This window comes from Glycine soja, chromosome 8 (genome assembly GCF_004193775.1).
Source record: "Glycine soja cultivar W05 chromosome 8, ASM419377v2, whole genome shotgun sequence".
Taxonomy (NCBI): domain Eukaryota; kingdom Viridiplantae; phylum Streptophyta; class Magnoliopsida; order Fabales; family Fabaceae; genus Glycine; species Glycine soja.
In genome coordinates, this window is record NC_041009.1 from 9594001 (window position 1) to 9621004 (window position 27004).

Genomic DNA, 27004 nt, shown 5'->3' on the forward strand with positions numbered 1-27004 from the left:
GAAGCACCAAAACCCACAAAACGTTAACAAATTCTTGGTTGGATTGGGTTACACAAATATTTCAACAAGTTCCCATAGTCTCCATATATATGCAGAATGAGCCATTGTTTTTTTGTTTTTTTATTTTTATTTTACGTTCAAATTTATAGGTTGGAGAAGAGGATATTTTGGGGATGTTATTTCATTAAAGGTCATGTTACAATCACATTTCCCACTCTTTTAACAACTTAAATAAAGTTAATGGATTAGGAAAGTATAGTGTAATGGTTACTAAAACACTCTTAAAATATTTTTTGCCCGATGCGTAAGTAATTTAACTTACTCATTGTAGCTTCCATCTAGTAAACACATATTTAAACATGATTTATTGGATACCGTATGCGACAATTTGAGAGTGTAAACTATGATTGATCTTTCAATATATCAAAAGTAAATGCAAGGAAAAGTAAAGGAGCAACTTTTTTTATAAAATAAAAATAATAATATATTTGCATATTTAAGATTGTCATGAATTGGAGTTTTACAATATCTTCTGAAGAGATGAACTTTTCCTCTTCCTTTCCTCAATTTATTTTTCAGAAAAAATGTTTCCGATATTCTCTGCAAACGATATGAGCAAAAAGGATATATATATATATATATATATATATATATATATATATATATATATATATATATATATATATCCTTTTTTGCTCATATAAAAAAGAGGAACTTATTTGAATTGATAATTTTTTTTGAAAAAAGGGGAGGTATATATATCAATTGCCAGCCCAAAAAACCCAAGTTCAATTTGGGATTGTTAAATGAAGCTCAAGCTTATAAAAACACAAATTTTGAGCTTTTGACGAGTTTTGTGGCTAGGCTTGTTTTTTTTTTTTTTGCTTTTTGTATTAAGTTGTGATCGGGTTGGACTGGAAAGGCCAGTGTTTTATTTATTTAAGCTCAATAAGAATTTCAGGGTCAAACCTTAACTTTTTCATATGACCGTGTTCGGAGCACTTAATTAATCTAACCCATTTCACCACTTCTAAATGAAAATGTAGTTTTTAAATTTACGAATCCAATTAACCAACTCACATTAATATTAGACAGCCTTAATTTAACAGGATAGATTGATAGATTAAATTCACTAAATGATTAGAACTTAGAAGTTCCGATGGAGCATCAAATTCTTATTGCAAATAATGATAATAACATGATATATATAGATACAACATCTTAAACTTTAGTTTCACCAAGGTGATGAAAAGGAGGAGGAGGATGGAGGCTACAAACTTTCCAAACTTATTCACTATTCTGCCAAATTTGGGAATCCTCTCCTTAAACGTAACTTGTCATGCTATCATGGCAATCTTTACCAACATCAAGAACAAGGTTGCGGCAGCATTTTTTGTTAACTTCTCCGGTGTCATAGAATATCTTCTGGAGCATTTGGTCGCCACAGTTTGAACGTAACTTGTGCATGCAACTAACCATCTGATCCGCATAAGGTTGGATTATTAAAAATCCTCCTTCATGCCCAGCGTAGAATCTCCTCACAGTGTCTACTACTTCAGCTCATGAAAGTCCTTTTTTGTTGGCTAATAAAGTGGCAATAATTACCGCAAACAGAACCATTAGGCAAAAGTTGTTAAATGTCCACGCCATGACCACTGTTTTTTGAGATGAAATCTGATTATTGTGGGGTGTGTGATGAAAAGCTTTGTTGGAACAGGAGGTGAATAGTAAGACCTATTTATTTATGTGTAAATAAAAGCAAGACCTATTTATAGTTAAAAAAAAATAAAGTTTCAAGATCCGCATTAATGGATTTTTGCTTAAGTCTAATGAAACAAACAAAATAATTTGATCATGTACGGTTATAGTTAAGTTAATAAATGGAAACTTTTGCATTAGGCCTTAGCATCCGTAACGAACTTTTTATTCCCCCCAGTATTTACGTTTGTCTATTTGTTAAGAGTGGCAGTTGAAATTAAATAGAAGTTAATCAATTAACTATATATGAATGAATAATAGGATAATTTATGATTAAATGATAATATTAAAATTAAAAAAGTTTTATTACATGTATTAGTTATTCTTCTCATCAAGTAAGAGCTAATTTTTTAAGATATAATTAAGTACAATATATGGTAGTAATTCTAAATTCTAATAGTAATTTTTCATACATATATAACTTAGAATAGAACATGTCAAATTTCTTCTACTCATAAACACATATTGGTAGAAGACCCTCTCATATTAGTAGCGGATAGAGAGGATTTCAATTTTAAAAAAGGAACAAGAAAAGAATCCTTTTATTCTGAATTACGATTAACATGTAGTTTAAAATCAAAGCAAAAGTTCCATTGTATGACAGTATATATAATAATATACATATAAATAGATTATATAGAATACAAATTATTTTTTTATAAAGTTATTTAGTGCACGTTAATTATTGCATTTAATTTTTGTCATCTCAATAACTCAATTACATCAACAACACAAGGGCACAATTGGCTGCTAACGGATACTTTCCTTCAATTATGTATTTATATACAGATTATTCTATGATGAAATTGGGCACATATGGATAAACCATTAAAGTGCACTACTATCTTTTAAGAGATGCATTTAATTAAACAATTAAGGCAAAAAAAAATATTATCACCATAATTATTAGTAGCATGTTTTTTTTTTCTTCCTGCATTTAATAAAAGCTACGGTACTAATAGTCATTCTAATATTTCTTTCTAACCAAATAAACTTACTTTATTGGTCATAGCCCTAGCACAAAAGAAGAAGGAAATATTTTATGGAAGAAACCAAAAGGTTATTAAGAATAAAAAAAAAAACGATGGTTAGGTGTGGTGGTTGCAAGTTTGTGTGTTGGGTAGACCCCAAGAGAGGAAGGATTAATTGGAGAGAAGTGAGAACAAAGACAAAGAAAGAAGAAGGGTTTAGTAAACGAAAACGTGAGCGTGACAGTGTTGAGGGTTGTGCGTTGGAATAATAGAGAGTGATGGAAAAAGATTGGTGGGTATGCATTATCAAAAACATGCACCTTCTATATTGTGCGCACTAACACATGAAAGTGCACCAAAGTCACATTTTGAATCACTAGACTACACAACCAGTCGATGTGGGCCCTTTTCCATCTTCCCCCCATAGCCAAGCCAACACCCAACTCATCAACATCATTGCCCTCTCTGAATTATCTCCCACTCTTCCCTTTTCTGTCACCAAAAGCCATGTCCCCATTCACATTTGATGATCATAGCACTTAACCACAAGATAGGAGCAGATACCATGTTATTCTTTTTTCTCCTTTGCTTTTGTTGTGTGTCCCTTCCTCGTTCCTAAATCTAAGCCATGTTTCTTGAGGTGTGAGATAACAACACACAAAAAATAATAAAAAGAAAAAGAAAAGTTGGGGTTTTTATGATGGGGTGTTGATAAAGGAGCTAGCTGGTGCTGCAAAGGTGTGTTTGAAGTTGGTATAATGGGTAATTGCTGGTGTAGGTGGGAGTCATCAGAGTATAGAGTTTCATCCAATGTAAAGTCAGGTTGGTTTACTAACAAAAAACCTTGCCTTTCTCTGTTTTATATATATATATATATATATATTAATTAGTTTTGGTGTTTATTAATTATTTATCATTGCCTGGAATGAGTAAGTGTTTTTGGTTTGTGATTTGTTGAGAGTTTTGATTAGATTCCTTGTTTTCCTCCTTCTGGATTCTGTTTTCAGCTCTTGAAAATGGTTTATTCATCTCCTTTTCTTTTTTCAATATTTTGTCTTTGATGGGTGTTATTCTCAAGGATTTCATGTTTTGGAGCTTTCCAATGTTCCCTCCTTAATTGCTTTCTTAATCACCCTTTCATCTGGTTCTTTTTTTCATTGAAGATTTTATGTGTTGTGGTTATTGAATCATTTGAATATCTAGTGGAACTTTGATATGTAGTATTACTAGCTTCAAATAGCTCATCCTTGTAGGCAAGTTGATATTCTGCAAATCATTGAAAGACAAAGAGAACAAAAAAAAACAGAAATTCTTCATGTAGGAGTTACATGTTGTCTTCAAATCAAATCTTTTTTTTTTTTTTTTAACTTTTCTATAGTTACTTCATTGTAGAATCTGCTAATATGACCCCTAATAACCTTTTCCTTATGTGTCTGCTTCAAAAGTGGGTCGGCTTGTAATTCTCACGTGGATAGTGGAAGCCTCTTAACAATAGTGCGTTGAGTATTATCTTAACTAAATTTCTATGAAAAAAAATAGTGGTGGGTTTTTAAAATATAATCCGCTGCTTCACAATTATAATATATTCCCACCATCTTATGCTTTTGAAAGTGTACTAATTTTTCTTCTCTTTATCCAATACGAGAGAGAAGAAGCTAATGTTTAAATTTATTTATTTTTATTTATAGATAGTGAACTTATTGATAATTTTGTGTATGACATTCCATTGTATTAACTGATTAATGTAACATCTGGTTAGTTTTCCGAGAATAGTTGGATGAATATATATAAATGGGAATAAATATTCTGTTAATTTTCAGAATTCAGAGTTTAATATAATTAAATGTGCATTCATTTGTTCTCATTTCTCTTATTGATTCACCAAAAGAACAAAACCAGGGAACCAAACAGAGGCATGATGATAGTAAGTTACCATCAAATCCTGAAGAAGTAGAAGACCTACGGCGTGACTCAGCTGCAAATCCTTTGATTGCATTCACTTATGATGAGTTAAAGATTATCACAGCAAATTTTAGGCAAGATCGTGTGTTGGGGGGAGGAGGATTTGGAAGGGTTTACAAAGGATTCATTTCTGAGGAGTTAAGGGAAGGGCTTCCAACACTTGCTGTAGCTGTTAAGGTTCATGATGGTGACAACAGTCATCAAGGGCACAGAGAATGGCTGGTACACTCATTGTCTTTCTGTACATTTTTTTTAGATGAGAAGTTTTTTCTGTGGAAACGTTTGCAAGACTTAAGAGGGTGTACAGGGATATTCTACAAGGAGGACCCTGATTCAATTTCTACAAAAAATACCCCTTTGGTAGGGGAAATATATATGTGCTCCATCTTCCGGGACAGCCAAGTTTCCCTCCAGAGTCTTTATGTACATTGTTTCGTATGAAGTTGTTTATATGCAAAGTCACGATGTTGCTCCACATGCAATGTTTATTCTACTATTTGGCACACATAAGTTAATGCCACAACAAATATATATTGTTGGTTTAATTTTTTTTTGCAAGATTAATTAAATTAAGGTTTTGGTTGCTTTCTAGGCAGAAGTCATATTTTTGGGGCAGCTTTCACATCCAAATCTAGTCAAGTTAATTGGATATTGCTGTGAAGACGAACATAGGGTGCTAATATACGAGTACATGTCCCGGGGAAGTGTGGAACACAACTTGTTCTCAAGTAAGCATATCATGCCACTTTTTCTTGATATTGAAATTCTATCTTAACCTTTATTGAAACCTATTAAAGCTTAGGAAATTGCTGAAACATGTTATTCGGGTGCTAATGCATGTAGCCATGGCTAGCTAGGAATTTATTTGAACAACTTCTAGAAAAATGTTACTGTTTTGCTTTGGTAGATGTATATGCATCTATCCTTACCTTTTTACTTACTTACCCTTTTATATTGTCTCCGACAATGTTGACACTTAAAGAAAGGAATTTAAGATAAAGTGATTTTGGCTCCATTTTGTAGCTTCGTGGAAAAATACCGAGTCAGGGAAGTTTTGTGCTTAAGACGTTGGTTCTTTGTCACTTCACTAAGACACGTGCTTTAGATGGATTTGATAAGGACATAAGTTTGACAGTAACATTACATAAGGAAATAAAGTGTTGTTTTAATTATACTAACTACAACCTTTAGTGATCATATTTGATGCCAATGTTAAAGAAGACTATGACTAATTGACCCTCAACATTCCTTTCACCTTTGCGAATTAATCATTGACATAGCAAATAAGTAAATTACGGCGATAATTTTTATGATTTTCATATTGCATATAATATTTTAATTTTTTAATGTTTACGTAAACTTTCCTTGATAAAAATACACAGTTTAATATTTTTTAAACGATTAAAGAAGTTGGTATAATATATAGAAAATATCAAATATTTTCTAAACAATTAACATATTAGTGTAGAGATATTAAGTGTAATCTGAAAAAATCTCACGAAATACATACTTGATTTTTTTTTTTTGGAAGAAGTTATCTCAGTGAGCAGTTGAGAGAATTCTGAATGTAAATTCTTGGTAGGTCCTACACCATTGTCCAATGCAATGAGCCACGGAATACTTATTGGACAATTGCTTCCCGCAGTTTCCAAATTACTTCATGCACTTCACATATTACTTCCGGAATGACCGTTCTGGAAGCCATATGGAAAGTGAGAAAGAAACACCTCACTTACTGTTTTAAGCTACCCACTGTAGATTTACAATGTATCCCTACTTTTTCACTGTAGATTAATTCATGTTTGGGTTACTATTTTTTTGGGGTCCAAGGGTTACTGAGGTTGATCTTTAAAACAAGGGTTTTCATATGGGCTGGAATCCCTTATTTTGCAGAAGCCCATTAAGTACTAACTTCAAGAAATTGGACAAAAAACAACCATAAACTTTATTTTTTTTGGGAATAACAACAATCAACATAATATTACCAGTGTTGAAAAAAAACTTGCTACTTACCACATGAGTCACCTCTTATGACTAGAGAGATTTTTTTATTATTTTTAGAGGTCCACTAATCAAGTGGCGTCTAAAGAATTTCAACCAGCCATAGGAGAGGAAAGGTTTATTGACATTCAAAAAAGAATATTTCTTTCATCCGTCTTGTGAAGTATGAAATGAATTGAATAGAAATAGAAAGAAAAATAAGAGAGAAAAACTAAGACATATGAGATATAATGAATACTGCAATAAAAAAATTAAGAGAGAAATGATATATATATATATATATATATATACACACACGAAAGAAAATAGTGAAAAAAAAGGTGAGATACCTTTTCCCTATTGCTAAACCAACTTTACGTGATAGATTGTCGTATTTGCTTCACATTAACTAGATCATTTTTCCATTGGAATGAAATGAATTTGCTGGATTGATGGGTCATTCAGGAGACTTGGTTAAAGCATTATTGGTAATTCCTGTAACTATAATGCCTATTATAAATAATGTGTCATTTTTATACCCTCACTGAGTTTTGTAGCCAATAGTTATTTCCATTGGAAGTTTCTATAGTTAGTAGGGCCAGGCCATTAAACATCAAACGAGATCAACCTCATCCACAAGATATTAACATACCTCGAGAAGAATAAAAAAATGATTGAGTGAATTACCTTGGACATAGCATAGTGCAAGTGTGCTACACGAGTGCATAAATTGTGATAGAGTTTTTCCCCATATAAATTACTATTCCAAATACCTAGTTGCCGGGGCTTCACAAGGCCACTCTATGTCTTATACGTGAGGCGACAAGCCAGCTATACATGTGACTAACTTTATTAGTTTTAAGCTATGTTCAAACACAATAACTTTTTCTTCTATTTTTTTGAGAGACTCGAGAACTTCTCAATCATGCACGGTTCATCACATTATCTTTTAAATAATTAATTTTTATTTTTTTTGTTAAAAAGCACACACACACACACCATATTTTAAAAGAACCATACGGAAAAATCTTCCTAAATAAATACGCTTTATGGATTATCCAAATTATTAAATGGTTTTGTTTTTCATTTGATATTTTCTTTTTAAAGTAATTAAGACATTTTACGCTGATTGTTTTAGGAGGGTTCAGTTTTAGACTTGGATCCTTTTTGGGTTAGAGGATTATTTTATTGGAGAGATATAGACGCAGATTTACTGTTGCAAGGACCCTACCACGATATAATCATAAAGTCCACTAGTTATATTCAAAACTATTTGAGTTTTTATTCAACAAAAGAAGAGACTTTAATGTTTATTATTGCTTTTTTGTTTGTATATCTAATGTGTCTTCAATTGTATGTTGCAGAAATTTTGCTTCCCTTGCCATGGTCCATAAGAATGAAGATTGCGTTTGGCGCTGCAAAGGGACTTGCATTTCTTCATGAAGCAGAGAAACCTGTCATCTATCGAGATTTCAAGACATCAAATATTTTATTGGACCAGGTCAGCACACTTAAATATATCAACTGAAAATGAAAAATAATATATATATATATATATATATATATATATATATAACGAAAATGTGTAGACACTAGACAGGTGAGGAATTAAAATTTAACGAAGAGAAAGGTAGAATAGATTTTAAGCAATGAGAGAAAGTGTGTTTGAAATAGTGCCTTATTAGCACTTCTGTGAAACGAGACACGATTGTTTGCTTTCTGATTCCACCATGGAACAAATACTTTTTTTTTTTCAAAGATGTTTGTACTATTAGTAATTGGCATTGTTTTAGTTATTTCGTGGTTCTGTTTAAGCAATCATGCACAACGAAACAATATTTGTCACAAGACCAAAACACACAAGCTAGTATTTTGTGAAATCCCTGGTTAGATTTCAGGTGTTGAAGCAGAAAGCACAATGTAATATTTGCATTAGTTTCTACTCTTGTACAGCAAAGGCCACAATGGTTCCAGAATAAGCCAGCTTTCAACTAACCATCTTGGTTTTTTTATGTTTCAAAAACAGGAGTACAATGCAAAACTTTCCGACTTTGGCCTTGCTAAGGATGGACCAGTTGGAGACAAATCCCATGTTTCTACTCGAGTAATGGGAACATATGGTTATGCCGCACCTGAATACATAATGACAGGTAAAGTATATTTTGAAGCTGGAATTCTGTATTCATTTGTGAAATAAAGTTCATATTTTTCACTAGTATAGTGTATGCATTCACGGTATAAAGGATTTTTACGTTATCATTTTATCACAAATTGTCACGTATGATTACTTTGTTGTCTTTTAAAATAACAATGTTGTGTCAAAGATGATTCTTGATTTATTAATAGTCCAAAAGTTTATACTAACATTGCATAAAAATTAAACATGTTGTGCAGGTCATCTGACTCCTAGAAGTGATGTTTACAGCTTTGGTGTTGTTCTTCTTGAACTTCTCTCTGGAAGAAAATCTTTAGACAAGTTAAGACCTGCTAGAGAGCAGAACCTTGCAGAATGGGCTCTTCCTTTGCTGAAGGAAAAGAAGAAATTTCTAAACATCATAGATCCAAGGTTGGATGGTGATTATCCAATTAAAGCAGTTCACAAGGCTGCAATGCTTGCATATCATTGCTTGAACCGCAACCCGAAAGCAAGGCCTCTAATGCGAGATATTGTGGATTCATTGGAGCCTTTGCAGGCACACACAGAGGTCCCTATTGGAAAAACATTGACCATAATCAGTGAGGTTCCTGAATCTGGTTTGAAAATGAAAGATGATGCAATATGACTTAAATGAGGGTGGTGTTGTAGGCTTATCAGTTTCACTTCTCATGTTCATTGGGGGAGATGTTTTGCCTTAACTTCTTGTGTTTATTAACATGACATATAGGCAATTTCTTTCTATTCTATCCCTTTCTTTGCTTTTCAACATGGTTGTCATATATGTGCAGCTGGATTATTGTATGAAATGATATCAAGTTAAACAGAAACAAACAAGCAATAGCAGCAAAACAGGATATTATTAGACGCTCTTCTGTTTCAGAGAAAATAGTTTATGTCCTGAGAATGTTTAAGAATTTTACATCATTATCAAATCACAAAGTAAGTTTGTTAGTTGAAAGTCAGATTTTTTACAATTTCTTATTTGACAATGTAACTTTTTTTACATTGCATAGAAACGAAACTGCTTCTTTTATTTGAATCTAATATCTTTCCAATATAATGAGAGAAAACAGTTCATTTTTTTTTTCTAGCCAAAAAGTTTTGAAATTGTCCATTATCCCAATATTTCTTGCATAAAACAGAGTGAAGAACACATGACCGGGAGAGGCTAAGGAACATGAACTGAAATACATTTTCACTGCAGTATTATAAAATTTTGTGTACTTTTCTCACTGATATACACCTCTTATTTTTATTGTTATCTGATCAAGAATCCTTGCAAGTTAGACTCTGAGATTAACCCTTAGGTCAAATGTGATTGTTTCTAAGATTAACCCCTTAATTGCGGGGTAATTGTGTTTACGGCCTATGTGTGGCCCACACTCAATAACAAACATCCTGGCCTAGATGGGCTTTGTTATTCTCACACCCTTCTTCGCTAACTTCACACTCTTATTTACGAAAGAAATGGTGTGAATTCACCGTAAAAAAAAATCAATACTAGTCTATATCTTTACTGAAAATAAAATTTCATCAATAGTAATTTTGAACAATTGCAAAAAAATCTATTCATGAAATTAGTAATTTAAACAAGACTAAAATATATTTTTGATCTCTAATATATATCCGAATTTTGTGTTTGTTTTTTATAATTTTTTTACATTAAGTCTTAATAAAATAACAATTTTATTTTTTATTTTTTATACTTTTTTAGTCTATAATAAATTAATAAATTTTATATTTTTTTATTTGTTATTAATCTTTTTCAGAAGGACTAATAACAAATTTTTTTAGTATGAAACAAACACAAAATTTATTATTTTATAAAAACTAAAAAATGTCAAAAACCAAAACCAAAATTTTTGTTTTATAAAAAAACAAAAATGATTTTTTTATATTAAGAAACAAATATAAAATTCTAATATTTATTAGGAATCATAAATATATTTTAACTTTAAAATAATTTATTAAAGTGACATTATCTTAACAATTAATTAAAACATCACTAGTTTTCCAAAACATTTTATTACTAGTGTATAATAAGGTCTATCATATAGTATGATTCCAATCAAGATTCTTAATTTTTTTTTTTTTTTAAAAATCATTTCACTAATGAAGTTAGCTACTTGGTGTTGGAGAATTGTTGTATTACAGCCATGTCTCAAATTCAAACATTGCAAAATCGAAAAAGTACACGTGGCATGATACTAGTGAACTGAATGGATGTTGCTTCTTGAATCTTAACCACTTCAGCAATCTACATTCACAACCTCTCATCCATGTCTTTGTGGCCCCAACAAACTGTTAACTATGCACAAGTAAGCGCAACTTCAAGCACCAACAAGGGATGCTCCACTCATAGAGCTCAACATAGAAACTAGAAACTAGAAGTAGCGCTCCTTAAGTTTTGTGCATAACCATAAACCATGTCATTGCCTACCACCACTAGTGGTCACTCATCACTTTACTCTGCATTTAGATTGCCAAGAACCACTCAAATTCACTCAACCTTGTTTTCTCCCACCACCAAGTTCTTTTCTTCCAGAAGCCCCTCATATTCAGGTGTTTCCAATTGTTTCTCAAACACCCTTTCGCCAAGACCGCTGCTTTTTGCTGTTAAGGCTTCATCTGGGGTTGGCTCAGAAGCATCCAAACAGGAGAGTGACAATAGTGAAGAAGAAGAAGAGGAACCGTATGAAGAGTATGAGGTGGAAATTGAGCAGCCTTTTGGACTCAAATTTGCAAAGGGTAGGGATGGGGGAACTTACATTGATGCTATTGCACCAGGAGGATCAGCTGATAAGGCTGGAGTCTTCAATGTTGGGGATAAAGTAATTGCCACCAGGTCTGCTATTGGTGGTTTTGTTTTTCTTTCTCTTTCAGCAAGTTTCTTTATTTGGAGAGTTAGATAGAAGATTTATAGATGTGGTATAACTTTGGGATTAGTGGTTGGCTAGCATATCATGCTTAAGAGAGTTTATTGGAGGTCTTGTACACTTATTTATTCTTGGTTGGTTTAAGGTTGTGGATTTTGATGAGTTTAACTTTTATACACCGTTAGTGTAAAACTTTTTACAATGTTACTAATCAGAAATCATGCTAAGTATGAATTTTATGATAAAAGTCAACAAACTTATTATATATGTCAGTTTGTGATTGTATGATCCTTTTCAATGTGACTTTATTAGTAACAACAACAACAAAAGTCTAATCCCATTAGGTGAGTGATCCATGATTGGATGACCCTTTTCAATATTTTTTACATTGGCTTCCAAGGGCCTAACGCAACCTTCTTCCTTTTCTTGGTCTTGGGACTTGTTATGAAACCATTGGCGTTGTTTCAGTATAACTTTGGTCCTTAAAAATAATTTAGACATGTCATAGAATTAAGGTTTCTGAATGGTCAATAAATTATCCTATGTATATTATATTGGGGTGGGGGGTTGGTTGTCTTTCTATATGTATGAAATGAACTTCAAAATCCTTTTGAGAAGTAAACTTGTATACTTTATGTTTGATTCATAATGTCCGAGTGGTTGAGATATGACCAATATCTTTAATATCTGCAGCGCAGTTTTTGGGACCGAAATTTGGCCAGCTGCTGAATATGGAAGGACAATGTACACAATTCGCCAAAGAATTGGCCCATTACTCATGAAAATGCAGAAGAGATATGGTCTGTTCAATATGTATGCATTTTTGCTATGCAGAAGAGATATGGTCTGCTCATTGATCTCAGAGTCATAGTTCCTTATTTTGACAGGAAAGAACATTGATTCTGGTGGTGAGTTAACTGAAAAGGAGATTATCAGAGCTGAGAGGAACTCTGGGTTTATCAGTAACAGAGTGAGAGAAATTCAAGTAAGTTTCATCATGGTGATAAAACGGCAAAATTACAGTCCTTACATTCTCAAACCATTTTGTATATAATAGTTTCTCTTCTATAGAAAGACGTCGCTGCTGTACTTCCATGTGGGGTACAAACATCCATTATCAATTCTCAAACTTGCAAAAATTTCAGATGCTAAATGCTTTGAGGAAAAGGGAACAGAAAGAGCGCAGGGAAAGGGATTTGAGGGAAGGATTACAACTGTATAAGTAAGACTTCGCAATTCAAAATCATTATCTTTTGAGTGAAATTTATTTTGCAATATATATAGGGCGTATTAGGAGAGGTATGAGAAGAGTTAATTTTGATTCTTGACCATGGAATAATATTTGGATAGCTATAATCAGATTTAAGTAAAATCAATATTGATCATCAATGCATAAGCATAATTGGTTATATGCTCAAGATTAGCTTCTTTTACCTTTCACATTCTCACTTGATACACCTTATATATATAATATTCAAGGTTGTGCTAGATTTATTAAATTTTTCCTTTAGGCTAAATTACTCACGTGGTCTGTTAATTTTATTTTAAGTTGCAGTTTGGTTCCTTATTTACTAAAACTAACACTAGTCGTTTTTGATTTTGAACTTTTTTATTGATTTAAGTTGGGAAACTTATCCCATTAAATTCATTTACGTGAAAACTATGTGATATTTGGACAAAAAAGGACATAAATAAGGTGAAAAAGCATGAAAAGTGTCTTATGAGCTCGTGGAAAACCGAAAATTTCCCAAGATCAACCGGAAGATTGCTCGTGAGACTCATTTTTCATGTGGTTTTTATCATGTTTATGTTCCTTCTTTGGTCTGAAAATGAGTTTGATTTTATAATTTTATTGTAGGTGAATATAATAGGGCAAGTTTCATGTTTTGAATAAAAAAAGTTCAAAATTGTGTCCCAAAATCGAAAATAATAAGTGTGTTACAACATTACTTAGGGATCATTTTACAAATTTTAGTAAATAAGGGATCAAATTGCAACCTAAAATAAAATTAAGGGACCGCATGAGTAATTTAGTCTTTCCTTTATATATAAAATGTAATGTAATCTTCACTTAGTATCTGGAAATTGTCTTCAATTGATAATATATATATATATATAGTCCTTCATTAGCAATTATTTTGGAAATTTCAGTCTTAGAATCCTGAATGTCGTCCTTTCTGTTTCTCAGTCATTTATCTAACTGATTGAAACCCCCCATGCTTATGGTCAAAAACTGGTTAATAAAAAGACTTGCTTCTCTTTCCAAGCATCCAATTTGCATTATATGTAAATTAAAAGACTAACAATAATTGATGCTATCTCACTGAATACTTATAATACTACTGTGCACTCTTCCTGAATTAAATGCTGAAGGAATGGAAAATACGATGAAGCACTAGAGAAATTTGAGTCTATTTTGGGATCAAAGCCAGAACCCGAGGAAGCAGCAGTTGCAAGTTACAATGTTGCTTGCTGTTACTCTAAGCTAAACCAGGTATTTGTTTCCTTCTGTTCGCTACTTGGAACATGTAACTTGGTATTGGATTAGTTCTGTTGGAGTACAAGTGTGAGGTGAAATTTCGCATCGTATAGAAATGAGAAGATTGAGCACTATATAAGTGAAGACAAGACACATAAATTTGAGACTTAAGATTTTGAGTTAAAGTGTGATGTCAAATTTACTTGTGATTGCTCATGATCCATTGGTGTAAATTTTACTGATATTTACTCCCCTTGGTTGCATATGTATAATTTAGGGGCCAAATTATGTGTATGGAAGGACTAGTTTTAGTATAACATCCAATATCTTGTTTTACACCTGCTAGGTTAGGTCATACACCGAAGTCTCATAGTATTGCCCAATCCCAAACAAAACCTGTGAAAATTAAGTCTCCTGTTTATCTGACTTTTCTCCATGTAGAGATGAGTAGCTTTCTTGTAGTCCTTGGATTTTCAACAACAAGCATCTGATTCCTCAATTTGTTTTTTCTAATTTTTTTTATTCAAAGGGAAGAGTTGAACTCCAGTATCAAGAAAATTTATAATAACTCATATAATGCTAAGTCAACTAAGTTAAATCCCCTTGGTTATTTTTATTAATTTTAAAGCATTGAAGTTGGTATAAGTCTTGCCAACAAATGATTCTGTGATTTATCTATCTATTAATATACTAATAGAGTGATAAATTTCTCGTAACAGATTCAAGCTGCACTTTCTTCACTGGAAGAAGCTCTGAATGCTGGTTTTGAAGACTTCAAGGTAATAAACCGACTTCAAGTTACTCCATTATCATATTGGCTAACCATCTAACATTATTGCAATTTTAACAGAGAATAAGAACTGATCCTGACCTGGCTAACGCAAGGGCATCAGAGGAATTTGATCCTTTATTGAAAAGATTTGATGAATCTTTCATCAATGAGAATGCCATCAATGCCATTAAATCTCTTTTTGGATTTGGTAAGAAATAACCCTGGACAAAAGCATACAGTTCGGCTGACTAAGGAGTTGGTTGAGCAAAATGGTGTAATTATTTCCCATGTATGTATAACTCTATAGTTTAACTACACAGGTCCCTCATTTTTTGTCCCTTCAGTGAGATCTTGTTTTATGTACTAGTATAATCAAGCAAAATTATAAGAAACTTATTTATGATCAATAAAATTGTGCATTTCCATCACCTCCTACTTTGCTGCATGTTGTTTCCCTCCAAAGAATCTGATTTGTTTTAAAGCAGCCAGGTATGTATGAGAGGCTTGAATGAAGAGGATTGTGCTTGTTACATTCATGGACCATTATCATTTTTTTACTGTTTTCCACTTTTAATTCGTTTCACAAAATTTCCTTTGTTTCTAAAATTTTACATAAACATTTTCATATTTTATAAATGGATTGCAATTAAATCTCTATAGTGCAAAAATTTTAAATTATTAAATATTTATACTAAAGTTTTGTTTTTGAAATAATATTGGAGTAACACCAAAGATAAACTAACATAACAAAGCTGTAGGTTTTACCAATTGGATTATTTTAAAAACTGGAGTTACTATTTGATTTTGGACTTGAATTTCAATGTCTCGTTTCTCTATTTGCTCGCAACCACAATTAACTCCAAAAGCATAGACGTGAACTATAAATGTAAGCTGACTACATAGCATAACAATCAAAGTTTTTTTTTTTAACAGCAAAACGAGAATATACTATTGAACACTAAACCTGCCACAAGGCGTGACAGTTTAGCAAATAGGGGTATACAAAAAGTGAATAACCATTTTAACATAACAATCCCATTAATGCTGTAAAAAAATCCAAATAATCAAAGTTTTAATGATATCAATACTTCATAGAACTCATGGAAGCATGCAGATACAAAACGTTGGCAATCAATGTAGCAAAAAGTTTTTTTTTTTTTCTAATACTAATATAGCAATATAAGATGACTACTTAGAAAACTTCTAAACAATGGATTATTCGTATGATGAAGGTATTTGACTAGAAATGGGAAGGATGAAGTCGAATTGCAAGCCCTTTTACTGGTTCTAACAAGGGATCATACTTAAACTTCTCATCAGGAATCACCAAATCCCACTTGAACCGTTTCACGATATTATGCATGAACACAAGTATCTCTAGTCTAGCAAACTCTTGCCCCAAACACATTCGGGGGCCACCTCCAAATGGAACATATGAAAATGGTGTAGGCCCTGCCCCTTCAAACCTTGAAGCATCAAAAGTTTCGGGATTTGAGAAGAGTGCTGGATCCTCGTGTGATGAACCGGTGTTCCAATGCAGCTATAAAAAAAGATCATATTTGAAATGATCAACATGAGACAAGGTTCTCTCCTTTTAGCATACATGCACTTGTTTTACTGGTCTTATATGTGTATAAAGAGAAATTATCACCAACAATTAGTATTGTTGGGTATAAAAAAAATGAAGGAAGCTTTTGGTCTATTTAACATAAGAAACCTGGATAGTTGATGGAAACATGAACAGAAAACAAAAAAGAAGAAAGATATAAAAGACTTCAAAGATCGAAATAAGGTTAAATTAAACAACTGAGTTAGTGGCTTAACTTAAAAAAATTATTGGCTGATGTAAGAAAATAATACTAATAATTGACAGTAAGAAGAAGAGTGTTAAGAGTACACTATAGACTGTAACTAGTCTCTTTAACCTTGATGTTCCAGTGTGTTTCAGTAATATCTTAATGATACTTATGAAAATACAAATTTGAAGCGAGAGTATGAAGTAAAGTTAAAGATGGGGTAGTATTTGGCTATTTGCCATCATAAAACGAGATATTCCCAAGTCCAAGGTGTGATTCCAATGAATGCAGAGCGAAGAAAGCATGATAATAGTAAAAAAACATTACAAAAGAAATGAAACATACCTTCCACCCTTTAGGGATGTTATAGTCACCATAGGTGAAATCCTTTATAGCTTCTCTGTAAGCACCACTCACAGGTGGGGACAGCCTCATGACTTCAGATGCAACATTCCAAGAGTATTTCATTTTCTGAACATCTTCCCATTGCAACAACTGCCCAGCCTCTTTCCCTTGACTAATTTCAAGTTGTTCTGTCATAAAGATAACTTCAACAATTATTCTGATCAAGTTTTAGGTAAGAGTATATGGCTGAAAATTAAAGGCACGAGAATGGTTGTCAGCAACAGCATGCTACAACAATCTTCTTTATACTACACAAAAGTAAACAAACATGTTCATTGTTCAGCGATTTTATTACTAACCTTTCAAGACATGTTCATAAACTTGAGGTAACTGTCCAAGATACTTCATGACCAATGATAACACTGATCTAGAACTATCGTGGCCAGCAAAGAGTAGAAGAAGTATGTTATCAATAATCTCCATTTCGGTCATAAACCTTCCATTGGGGTCAGATGTAACAAGCATGTGTGATAGAAGGTCTTGAGTAGGTGATGCCCTCTTCTCCTCCAAATCCACTTTCCTTTTCTTTAAAATCATTTCAATTTCATTCCTTATTACGTCTGCAGCTTTCATTGCACGATGAAACCTTGTTCCAGGAATGTTGAGGGGCAAGCCAATGATCCCTTTCAGAAATTCATCAAATTTTAAGGAAAGCTTTGATATATGGTCAGAGTCTTCAATGCTTAAAAATAAGCAACAAGCCAATTCAAACGTGTATAGCTGTACTATGGGATAGACAAGCACCTGCTCTTTTCCTTCAAAATTGCAAAGTAACAAAAACTAGTATTCAACTTTGAGAAAATAGGCTATGCATCAACAGTGTAAAGCAATCTCAAATCATCATATATGATAAGCTCGTTGACTTTTATAATAACTACCTTAAAAGTCATACCAACAATGATTTCAGATTGGTTGATCATGCTATATTTTTCCATTTCTAATGGATATAGTCAAAACCTGTATTACAGGTGTCCATCTTAGGACTAGTTTTGATCTAAGAGGTTATAAATCTAATAAATTTTATTTATTTATTTCAGGATGAATGTGAAAAGCAAAAGTTTCTAGCTGTGTATAAGGCCCTTCTGTAACTATCTGGTAACGCTAATCATTACCGACTAATGCTTAATCATATATACAGTTACAAGTGTTTGATTTAACCCAAACTTCATTGAAGAGAGTATATATCATATTTCCCAAGGATATGGTATTCCCCACCAAGGTTGGAAGAAGGGCCACAAAGAACAAGGTATTATTTAAGTACTATTTAGTATTGATCTAATTTTAAGTCTTAGGTAGCACAATTCTCATATGACCTACCCAACACAATTTAGCTGTTATGCAACATGTCTTACCTTCCCAATAGGTGTCTATATGGCGCTGAGCAATGCTATCCATTTTTGGCAAGTAGTTTCTGAGTGTTTCTGCATTAAGAAAGCTCATGAGCAACCTTCTCACCATCTTAGCCTCATCACCAACCTTATTAACCAGAGACAACCTTAACAACTTCCTTACCGAGCTAGGCCACCACACTTGAACATTCTTGTTCTCATTGCTAAATAGGAACTTGTTCCCAGCTGGCCCGCAAAACACAACAACAGGATCTCCAAACATTGAAGTCTTGAACACCCTGGCGTCATATTTCTCCACTCTCTCTTGTATGAACCTTAACACGTTGCCCTCATTCATTGTACGCAGAAACTCGAGGGTTTCTCCAACAATAGGACATCCTAATCTTCCAGGAGGAAGATTGAGGTTTGGATGTTTCCTGAGTCTGTCAGCTTTAGTGATGAAATGTAGAGAAAGGACAAAGAATGCCGAAACTGCTGGCAAGACTACAAGGTTGGTCACCTCCATAAGATTTAGTGTCCTTAAGACCAGACCATAACTATTGATGAAGGACACAAGACAATGGAGAGTATGAAAGACTATTCTGGGAACCGGGAAAACTAAGGTGTAAGATGGACGAAAGACACACAGAGCTTGCCCTTTGGAGACTGGACCAGATAAGATATATATAACTGGATTTTAATTTCATATATTGTCTATGTAAAATTGTAAATGAAATACGATCGATTAATCAGAAATTATTTTTAATTGTTAGAGTAACTTTTTTTTTAATGAAATGGGGATTTGTTATAATAATTATTTTAAAATCAATAAGTTTAACGTACATACAACCTATGGACTTCGTGAAAAAAAAAACGTAGGAATATATTTTCGTTACGTTCTTAAGACCATTTCAATTAGTTCAAGTATTTAAAAAAATAATTAATCACATTAAAACTATTAATATTATTATTTTAAAATTATCTTTTTCTTATTTTTTATTTATTTAATTGCTTATCTAGAGAGAATAATTAAGTTAAAATATGTAGAGAAAAAATTAATTAATATATCTAAGAATTAAAAATAAACAAATAATTTTTTAAAAATAATCTTGAAAATTAATGTGGGTGATGAGGGAGTTCTTAACATCTTTCTTCACATATGCTTGTCAAATAGATGAACTTATTAGAATGGACAAAAATCAAGATGAAAGATATGTTTTAATATTATGTTAGATTTAAATTTAAAATCAACTGTCTAATAAATATATAAGTTGCGAGATAAATAATGTGAAATTTCTTAACATTTTATCTCCTATTTTTTATAATTTGACTCACCTGCCTTTAATATTTTCGTTGTCATCATATTTTATCTTTTATTGACTAGTTTTTTTCTTATATTTTATTGTTTTATTCAATTTGAAATTTCATTCTATAAAGGTAACATATGTTTTTAATTATCTTGATGAAATGATACAAGCTTCCCCTTTTTTATGAAATTATATATATATATATTTATTATGTTTCACGTAGCTGTTTTTCAACCATCAACAGTTAACTTTTTATAAATTTATCAAAAGTATTTTTTTTTAATTTTATTTTAGGGGTTGTATTAAATTTATCAAAGTTAACTTTTTATCAAAAGTCTTATGATATTTATTTAATACTTTTTGATGAGGGCAACAAAATCTAATAGTAATTAATTAAATTTTTTTTACAACTTATAAAAAGTCTTTCGGTATTTAAAAAATATATAAATTTTGATGCATTATTTATTAAAAAGGATTTTGATGGATTTCATTAGATTTTTTAGTATAAAACATTTATCAAACAATATTATAAAAACTGTTGAGATTTTGTTAAACTTTTTTTTTTATTGGTTACTAGACTTTCTTTGTTGTTATCACGCATATTTGATTCTCTCTTTACTATTCTTCAAAATGTTTATGCCATATATATTTGATATTCTTTTGGAATAAAAAATGTCAAATATATTCCTCTCGGCTGCACTTTTTCATTTGTCTTATGTGCTAAGACTAGTCATATTTTCTTTTTATATTGACTATGCTCATCACATGCTTTAGACAATGTTTACGTAGCTGTTAATTTCATCATCCACATAATTCAATAATCTTCCTACAAATTTTCCACTCTCATCAGTGCCTTCTATTCCATTTAAACATGTCATTGAATTTATCATGAAATAATTGTAGTAATTAAAAAAAATCAGAAAATAAACTTATAATTTTAAATCTATTGGTCAAATCCAAAAATGAGAATAAAAAAATACTATTGCAAGAAAGATTAATATAGGAGGATATAAAACTAGAATAAATTTAACTATTAAAAGATTAAAAAAAACTATATTAATTTTACTTTTTTATCCAAACATCATCTTTCTTATTATTATTTTCACTAAATCTTGTAAATTTGAATGTATTTTTAAAATTCAGTCTATAAAGTCCTTTTAAATCTTATAAATCTATAAAATTCTTTCAAATCTTATAAATATATAAAATCCTTTCAAATCTTTCAAGGAAATTTAAAAGTCATAATATTCCTACCTAATATTTAAAATTCACAAATTTTTTTTATACTAAATCAATCTTTTAAAATCTTAATTCAATACATTCATTTACAACTTTTAATTCGTTATACAAAATTCCCTTTGTCTCTGAAACTCTAAATAAACATTTTCATATTTCAAATGGATTGCAATTAAATCTCTATTGGAGCAAAAAATATAAAATTATTACATATTTGGACTACAACATTTTTAAAATAATGTTGGAGTAACACTATTTTTCTTTAAGCATAACTAAGTTATAGCTTTTATCAATTGGATTATTTCATATTAGGGCTCTCTTAGCATTCAACTTGAGCACAATTTGCATTAGAAATCAAGGCCAATAGTAACTCCTGATTTAAAAAAATCCCATCACAAATAAGAAAACATATTTGTCTCCTTTGCCTAAAACTCTTCTCCGCTTGGTTTCTGGGTTTTAATTATGTGAATTGGTTTATCTAGGTACTCCAACGTGCAATTTTAGTCTCTGTCAGTTTTTCTTTAACTATTTTTGTAGGACTTTTATTTTATTGTAGGAATCAAAGATAATGTTAAAAATTTATAATAATTCAGGCAATCTTTTCAACCGAGTTAGACCCCTTGACTATTGATATTGAGGACTGATATAGTTGATGATATTACATGTGAAAGATGGAGTTTTATAATAAAAATAGACATGAAGAGGGGAGAAATAACAAAAAAGCATAACGTTTTCCTGGTGTAACTGGTTTGCAGACAAAAGTCTAGTCTCATATTCTTTAGGAATTCATCTGATTTTCTTATTTGGTTTTGTTGAATTTTAATGTCTCGTCTCTCTAATTGTTTGCAACCACGATTAACTCCAAAAAACTAGCATCAAGGAAGCATAGACATGAACTATATATGTATGTTGTACATAACAGAATAATCAAAGTTTTATTGAAATGAATACATCATAAAACTCATGAAAGCAGTTACAAAAAAGCTGCTAACCGATGTAGCAAAAAGTTTTATTAAAATACTAATATAGCAATATAAGATGACTACTTAGAAAGCTTCTAATCAATGTATTATGCGTATAATGATGGTATTAAACTAGAAATGGGAAGGATGGAGTCGAATTGCAAGTCCTTCTACTGGTTCTAGCATGGGGTCATACTTAAACTTCTCATCAGGAATCACCAAATCCCACTTGAACCGTTTCACGATATTATGCATGAACACAAGTATCTCTAGTCTAGCAAACTCTTGACCCAAACACATTCGGGGGCCACCACCAAATGGAACATATGAAAATGGTGTAGGCCCTGCTCCTTCAAACCTTGAAGCATCAAAAGTTTCGGGATTCGAGAAGAGTGCTGGATCCTTGTGTGATGAACCGGTGTTCCAATGCAGCTGTCAAAAAAGATCATATATGACATGACCAACATGAGACAAGGTTCTCTCCTTTCAGCATACATGCACTTGTCTTACACTTTTACCGTCTTATATTTGTAAAGAAGCAATGTTTTTCAGAATTTTTTGTCACCAACAATCAGTAATTCAGTATTGTTGAGCCTCAAAAGAATGAAGGTTGGTTTTGGTCTAATGTAACATAAGAAACATCAAATAGTTTATAGAAAAAAGAATATAAAAAAGAAAAAGATAACAAAGACTTAAAAGCTTGAAACAAAGTTAAATTAAACATCAACTGAATTAGTGGCTTGATTTAAAATATATGTTGGTCGATATAAGAAAAGAATACTAATAATTGAGAGTAATATGACAAGTTTTAAAAGTATAGACTGTAATGTAACTAGATATTTTGAAGCGTGTGTATGAAGTTAAAGAGGGGTCTCATTTGGCTATTTGAAATCATAAACGAGATATTTTCCCAAGTCCAAGCTGTGATATGAAAATACTTCATGACCAAGGTGTGATTCCAATAAATGCAGAGTGAAAAAAACATGATAGTAGTAAAAAAGCATACAAAAGAAATGAAACATACCTTCCACCCTTTAGGGATGTTATAATCAGCATAGGTGAAATCCTCTTTAGCTTCTCTGTAAGCACCACTCACAGGTGGGGATAGCCTCATGACTTCAGATGCAACATTCCAAGAGTATTTCATTTTCTGAACATCTTCCAATTGCAACAACTGCCCTGCCTCTTTCCCTTGACTAATTTCAAGTTGTTCTGTCATAAAGATAACTTCAAAATTTATCCTGATCTAGTTTTAGCTAAGAGTATATGGCTGAAAATTAAAGGATTATACTACACAAAAGCAAACAAACATCTTCAAGGATTTTAATACTAACCTTTCAAGACATGTTCAAAAACATGAGGCAATTGTCCAAGATACTTCATGACCAATGATAACACTGATCTAGAAGTATCGTGACCGGCAAAAAGTAGAAGAAGTATGTTATCAATAATCTCCATTTCAGTCGTAAACCTTCCACTGGGGTCAGATGTGACAAGCATGTGTGATAGAAGGTCCTGAGTAGCTGATGCCCTCTTCTCCTCCAAATCCACTTTCCTTTTCTTTAGAATCATTCTAATTTCTTTCCTTATTGCATCTGCAGCTTTCATTGCCCGATGAAACCTTGTTCCAGGAATGTTAAGGGGGAAGCCAATCATCCCTTTCAGAAATTCATCAAATTTTAAGGAAAGCTTTGATATATGGTCAGAGTCTTCAATGCTTAAAAATAAGCAACAAGCCAATTCAAACGTGTATAGCTGTACTATGGGATAGACAAACACCTGCTCCTTTCCTTCAAAATTGCAAAGTAACAAAAGTATTAAACTATTGATCACAGTACTATAATATAGCCAATCAATACTGTTTAATCATCAGAAAACTTGTAAAACAGGTGACCCTCTTAACTCTTAAGTCTTGTTCTGAGCTAAGAGAATATAAATCTAATAAATTTTTATTTTTTTTATTTCAGGATGAATGTGAAAAGAAAAAGTTTCTAGCATGTGTAAGAACCTTATGTACCTAACCACTAATGCTTAATCATATATACAATTTAACCAAATTTCGTTGAAGATTTTATTGACAGTTTGCTATAATATCGATATATATGTAAGATTGTTTGACGGACAAAATATATGTAAGAGATTTGAGATATAAGTAAAAAGTATGGGAGATATTTGAAAGATATGAGATTTGAAAAATATGTAAGAGTCCTATTAGAGATTTGTTTTAATAGGAAATTGGGTGAGTTTTGTAAGGATGAGTCGTGAGAATGAAAATAAGAGTGAGGGAGAGATTGCATTGCAAAAAATTCTACAAGCTAGATTTGTTTTGATAACAAATTTGATTCTTCTCATCTATAGAAGTAGGCAAGTTGAGCTGGACCACTATAAATTGTTTATGATTTGTTTGTGATGCTTTTACCCACTCACTAGTAGTTATGTAAGCATGTGAAAAAAGGATAAAATATTTCTCAATAATGTTGAAGAGGATGTGGTATTCCCCACCAAGATTGAAGAAGGGCCATAAAGAGCAAGTTACCTCTATCTCTATCAATATTTTGCTTGATCATTGATTCATAAATTTAATCAATAAGGTATCATTTATTATTTATCTAATTGTAAATCTTAGGTAGCACAATTCTCATATGACCTACCCAACACAGTTTAGCTGTTATGTAACATTTCTTACCTTCCCAATAGGTGTCTATATGGCGCTGAGCAATGCTATCCATTTTTGGCAAGTAGTTTCTGAGTGTTTCTGCATTAAGAAAGCTCATGAGCAATCTTCTCACCATCTTTGCCTCGTCACCAACCTTATTAACCAGAGACAACCTTAACAACTTCCTTACCGAACTAGGCCACCACACTTGAACATTCTTGTTCTCATTGCTAAATAGGAACTTGTTCCCAGCTGGCCCGCAAAACACAACAACAGGATCTCCAAACATTGAAGTCTTGAACACCCTGGCGTCATATTTCTCCACTCTCTCTTGTATGAACCTTAACACGTTTCCCTCATTCATTGTACGCATAAAGTCAAAGGTTTCTCCAACAATAGGCCATCCTAATCTTCCAGGAGGAAGATTAAGGTTTGGATGTTTCCCGAGTCTAACAACTTTAGTGATGAAATATAGACAAAGGACAAAGAATGCCAAAACTGCTGGCAAGACTACAAGGTTGGTCACCTCCATAAGATTTAGTGTCCTTAAGACCTTAACTATTGATGAATGGCACAAGGCAACAGAGAGTATGAAAGAAAGTTCTGGGAGCCAGGAAAACTGAGGTGTAATAAGATGGATGAAAGACACAAAGAGCTCTTTGTCTTTGGAATAGGACTGAATCAGAGAAGTTATATAACTTAAAAGCTATGATTATGAAGCACGGACTCACGGACACCGGATACCACTACCATGACGGTTAATATCTAAAATACACATATAATAAGAGAGATTTTAATTAAATAAAATATAAATAACATATTTTGGAGAATAATATTAAGAGGGTTTTATACAGACAAAATAAAATAATGTGATTGGTTGATGTTAAATTCATCTTTTTAAAATCAATCTTCTATATATATTAACTGTATTAGTTGTGTAAGTATTAAAGCCAACAAAAAATAATTTTAAACCAAACACTTGATAAAAAGTGTCAGACAAGTAAAAATTGAAAACGTGTCTCATGACGACACTTTAAACAAAAGAACTATTAACTACAATTTCAGTTTATTTTCGTAACATATATAAGTTAAGATCCGTTTTTTATTTTGAAAAATGAAATAAAAGATTATTTTTTTGGAACACAAAGAATATTTGATTATAAATTAAAACATAATAACTCTCTCAATTTTGTAATAAATCAATAGACAAATTGGTTAAAAGATTATTATTATCAATATAATTTATCTTAAAGTAGATGATTCAGATTAACACACAAACGGAGAAATAGAATAATTGAATATCCTTGTTTTTTAAGGAGACTAGTTAAAGAATTAAAATGAAAAATATTTTTATTAGAATGCACAAAATTGTATTATTTATGTTTTTTTATACTCTTCCACGATTTTCACATTAAATATAATTTTTTAATTTCTTAATCAATGACACCAGGATATATACTGATTAAGTAGATTTTTGTTTTTAAAGCAAAATAGTTGTTCCACCAATTACAAAACATGAAAGCGATACTTCAATATTAATGTAATGACATTAGTCCTTGATGGCATCACTATAACGGCCGGCCATTAAGGCTTTATAAATAATAAAAAATTAAAAACTAAAAGCATGCATCTAAAAGACTAAATTGAATATTTTGTCTTACCCTTTTGCTCCAATGAAAATCAATCAAGGGGAATAGAGCTTAAGAACGGAACTTGTATATATGGATACAACTACTGAACCGACAAATGAAAGCAAAGCAAGCACTAAAGAAAATGGGGGATACAACCGCAGGAAAGGCTTAGTGGGATACATGATAGACTATGGCATCGTCAAATACACTAATCTCTTTGTTGGGACGATAATTAGCACTGTACCATAACATTTGTGACCTGCGGCATTGCCATTATTAGACACTTTGTCAGATGAAAGATATACCAAAAGTCCATAACAAACCTTGTGGCTGTTAAATGGCCACTTCAGTGTTTGTGGCCTCTTGAAATTATTTTCTCGTTTTGCAATGACAAAATGATAAAGTTTGTGTCTATCACTTCCTCTCTTCTGTACCGTTGATGAAGTTCTGTCGTGTGCAATACTTCTATCTATAAGGGTGTTGTTAATTATTATTTTCAGACTAATGGTTAAGAAAATAAAAATATAAAATGCTTCATTCACAATATATTATTTATGATAATAATGTCTTTTTTTGTTATTTTTAATACAAAATATTATTTATTAATTTTTAGAATAATGATGAGTTAAACTGAATTTATATGTTTTCTTTTACATTTATTTTTTTAATGAATAAAAGAAAAAAATGGAATAAAATAGTGATAGTTTATTTATCAAGGGCCGGGTAT

The 27004-nt window shown here is 31.8% G+C and overlaps 4 protein-coding genes across 5 annotated transcripts; 2 read left to right on the top strand and 2 right to left on the bottom strand.

Moving 5' to 3' along the window:
• Nucleotides 1–2956: 2956 nt before the first annotated feature.
• On the top strand, nt 2957–9715 carry LOC114422368 (probable serine/threonine-protein kinase PBL16). The gene is made up of 6 exons (XM_028388684.1): nt 2957–3551; nt 4618–4913; nt 5284–5419; nt 8036–8172; nt 8698–8821; nt 9066–9715. The coding sequence occupies exons 1-6, from the start codon at nt 3488–3490 to the stop codon at nt 9452–9454; spliced, it is 1146 nt and encodes a 381-aa protein (XP_028244485.1). The 5' UTR covers nt 2957–3487; the 3' UTR covers nt 9455–9715.
• Nucleotides 9716–11112: 1397 nt separating this feature from the next.
• LOC114421773 (protein MET1, chloroplastic-like) lies at nt 11113–15384 on the top strand. The gene is made up of 7 exons (XM_028387839.1): nt 11113–11674; nt 12399–12505; nt 12593–12690; nt 12851–12927; nt 14079–14199; nt 14904–14963; nt 15035–15384. Exons 1-7 carry the CDS (start codon nt 11256–11258, stop codon nt 15173–15175), a joined length of 1023 nt encoding a protein of 340 aa, XP_028243640.1. The 5' UTR covers nt 11113–11255; the 3' UTR covers nt 15176–15384.
• Nucleotides 15385–15969: 585 nt separating this feature from the next.
• On the bottom strand, nt 15970–19147 carry LOC114421774 (beta-amyrin 28-monooxygenase-like). 2 transcript variants are annotated; one of them, XM_028387841.1, is made up of 4 exons: nt 18510–19147; nt 17457–17780; nt 17098–17285; nt 15970–16496 (listed from the first exon to the last, which is right to left on the bottom strand). In XM_028387841.1, the coding sequence occupies exons 1-4, from the start codon at nt 19009–19011 to the stop codon at nt 16197–16199; spliced, it is 1314 nt and encodes a 437-aa protein (XP_028243642.1). In that variant the 5' UTR covers nt 19012–19147; the 3' UTR covers nt 15970–16196. The 2 variants fall into 2 exon arrangements, with proteins under 2 accessions (XP_028243642.1, XP_028243641.1); XM_028387840.1 differs by having other exon boundaries at nt 17457–17912.
• Nucleotides 19148–21916: 2769 nt separating this feature from the next.
• On the bottom strand, nt 21917–25384 carry LOC114421775 (beta-amyrin 28-monooxygenase-like). The gene is made up of 4 exons (XM_028387842.1): nt 24677–25384; nt 23325–23780; nt 23015–23202; nt 21917–22422 (listed from the first exon to the last, which is right to left on the bottom strand). Exons 1-4 carry the CDS (start codon nt 25176–25178, stop codon nt 22123–22125), a joined length of 1446 nt encoding a protein of 481 aa, XP_028243643.1. The 5' UTR covers nt 25179–25384; the 3' UTR covers nt 21917–22122.
• Nucleotides 25385–27004: the final 1620 nt, after the last annotated feature.

Bases quoted from the DNA above. Each gene is read 5' to 3' on its own strand.
- LOC114422368 (XM_028388684.1), top strand. From the start codon at position 3,488: ATGGGTAATTGCTGGTGTAGGTGGGAGTCATCAGAGTATAGAGTTTCA. The intron at 5,420-8,035 runs GTAAGCATATCA...TGTATGTTGCAG, and splicing joins GGAACACAACTTGTTCTCAA to AAATTTTGCTTCCCTTGCCA. The intron at 8,822-9,065 runs GTAAAGTATATT...CATGTTGTGCAG, and splicing joins ACCTGAATACATAATGACAG to GTCATCTGACTCCTAGAAGT.
- LOC114421773 (XM_028387839.1), top strand. From the start codon at position 11,256: ATGTCATTGCCTACCACCACTAGTGGTCACTCATCACTTTACTCTGCA. The intron at 12,506-12,592 runs GTCTGTTCAATA...TTATTTTGACAG, and splicing joins GAAAATGCAGAAGAGATATG to GAAAGAACATTGATTCTGGT. The intron at 14,200-14,903 runs GTATTTGTTTCC...TTCTCGTAACAG, and splicing joins GTTACTCTAAGCTAAACCAG to ATTCAAGCTGCACTTTCTTC.
- LOC114421774 (XM_028387840.1), bottom strand. From the start codon at position 19,011: ATGGAGGTGACCAACCTTGTAGTCTTGCCAGCAGTTTCGGCATTCTTT. The intron at 17,286-17,456 runs GTTAGTAATAAA...TCTTTATGACAG, and splicing joins TTATGAACATGTCTTGAAAG to AACAACTTGAAATTAGTCAA. The intron at 16,497-17,097 runs GTATGTTTCATT...CTTTTTTTATAG, and splicing joins ACATCCCTAAAGGGTGGAAG to CTGCATTGGAACACCGGTTC.
- LOC114421775 (XM_028387842.1), bottom strand. From the start codon at position 25,178: ATGGAGGTGACCAACCTTGTAGTCTTGCCAGCAGTTTTGGCATTCTTT. The intron at 23,781-24,676 runs GTAAGAAATGTT...GCAATTTTGAAG, and splicing joins TATAGACACCTATTGGGAAG to GAAAGGAGCAGGTGTTTGTC. The intron at 23,203-23,324 runs GTTAGTATTAAA...TCTTTATGACAG, and splicing joins TTTTGAACATGTCTTGAAAG to AACAACTTGAAATTAGTCAA.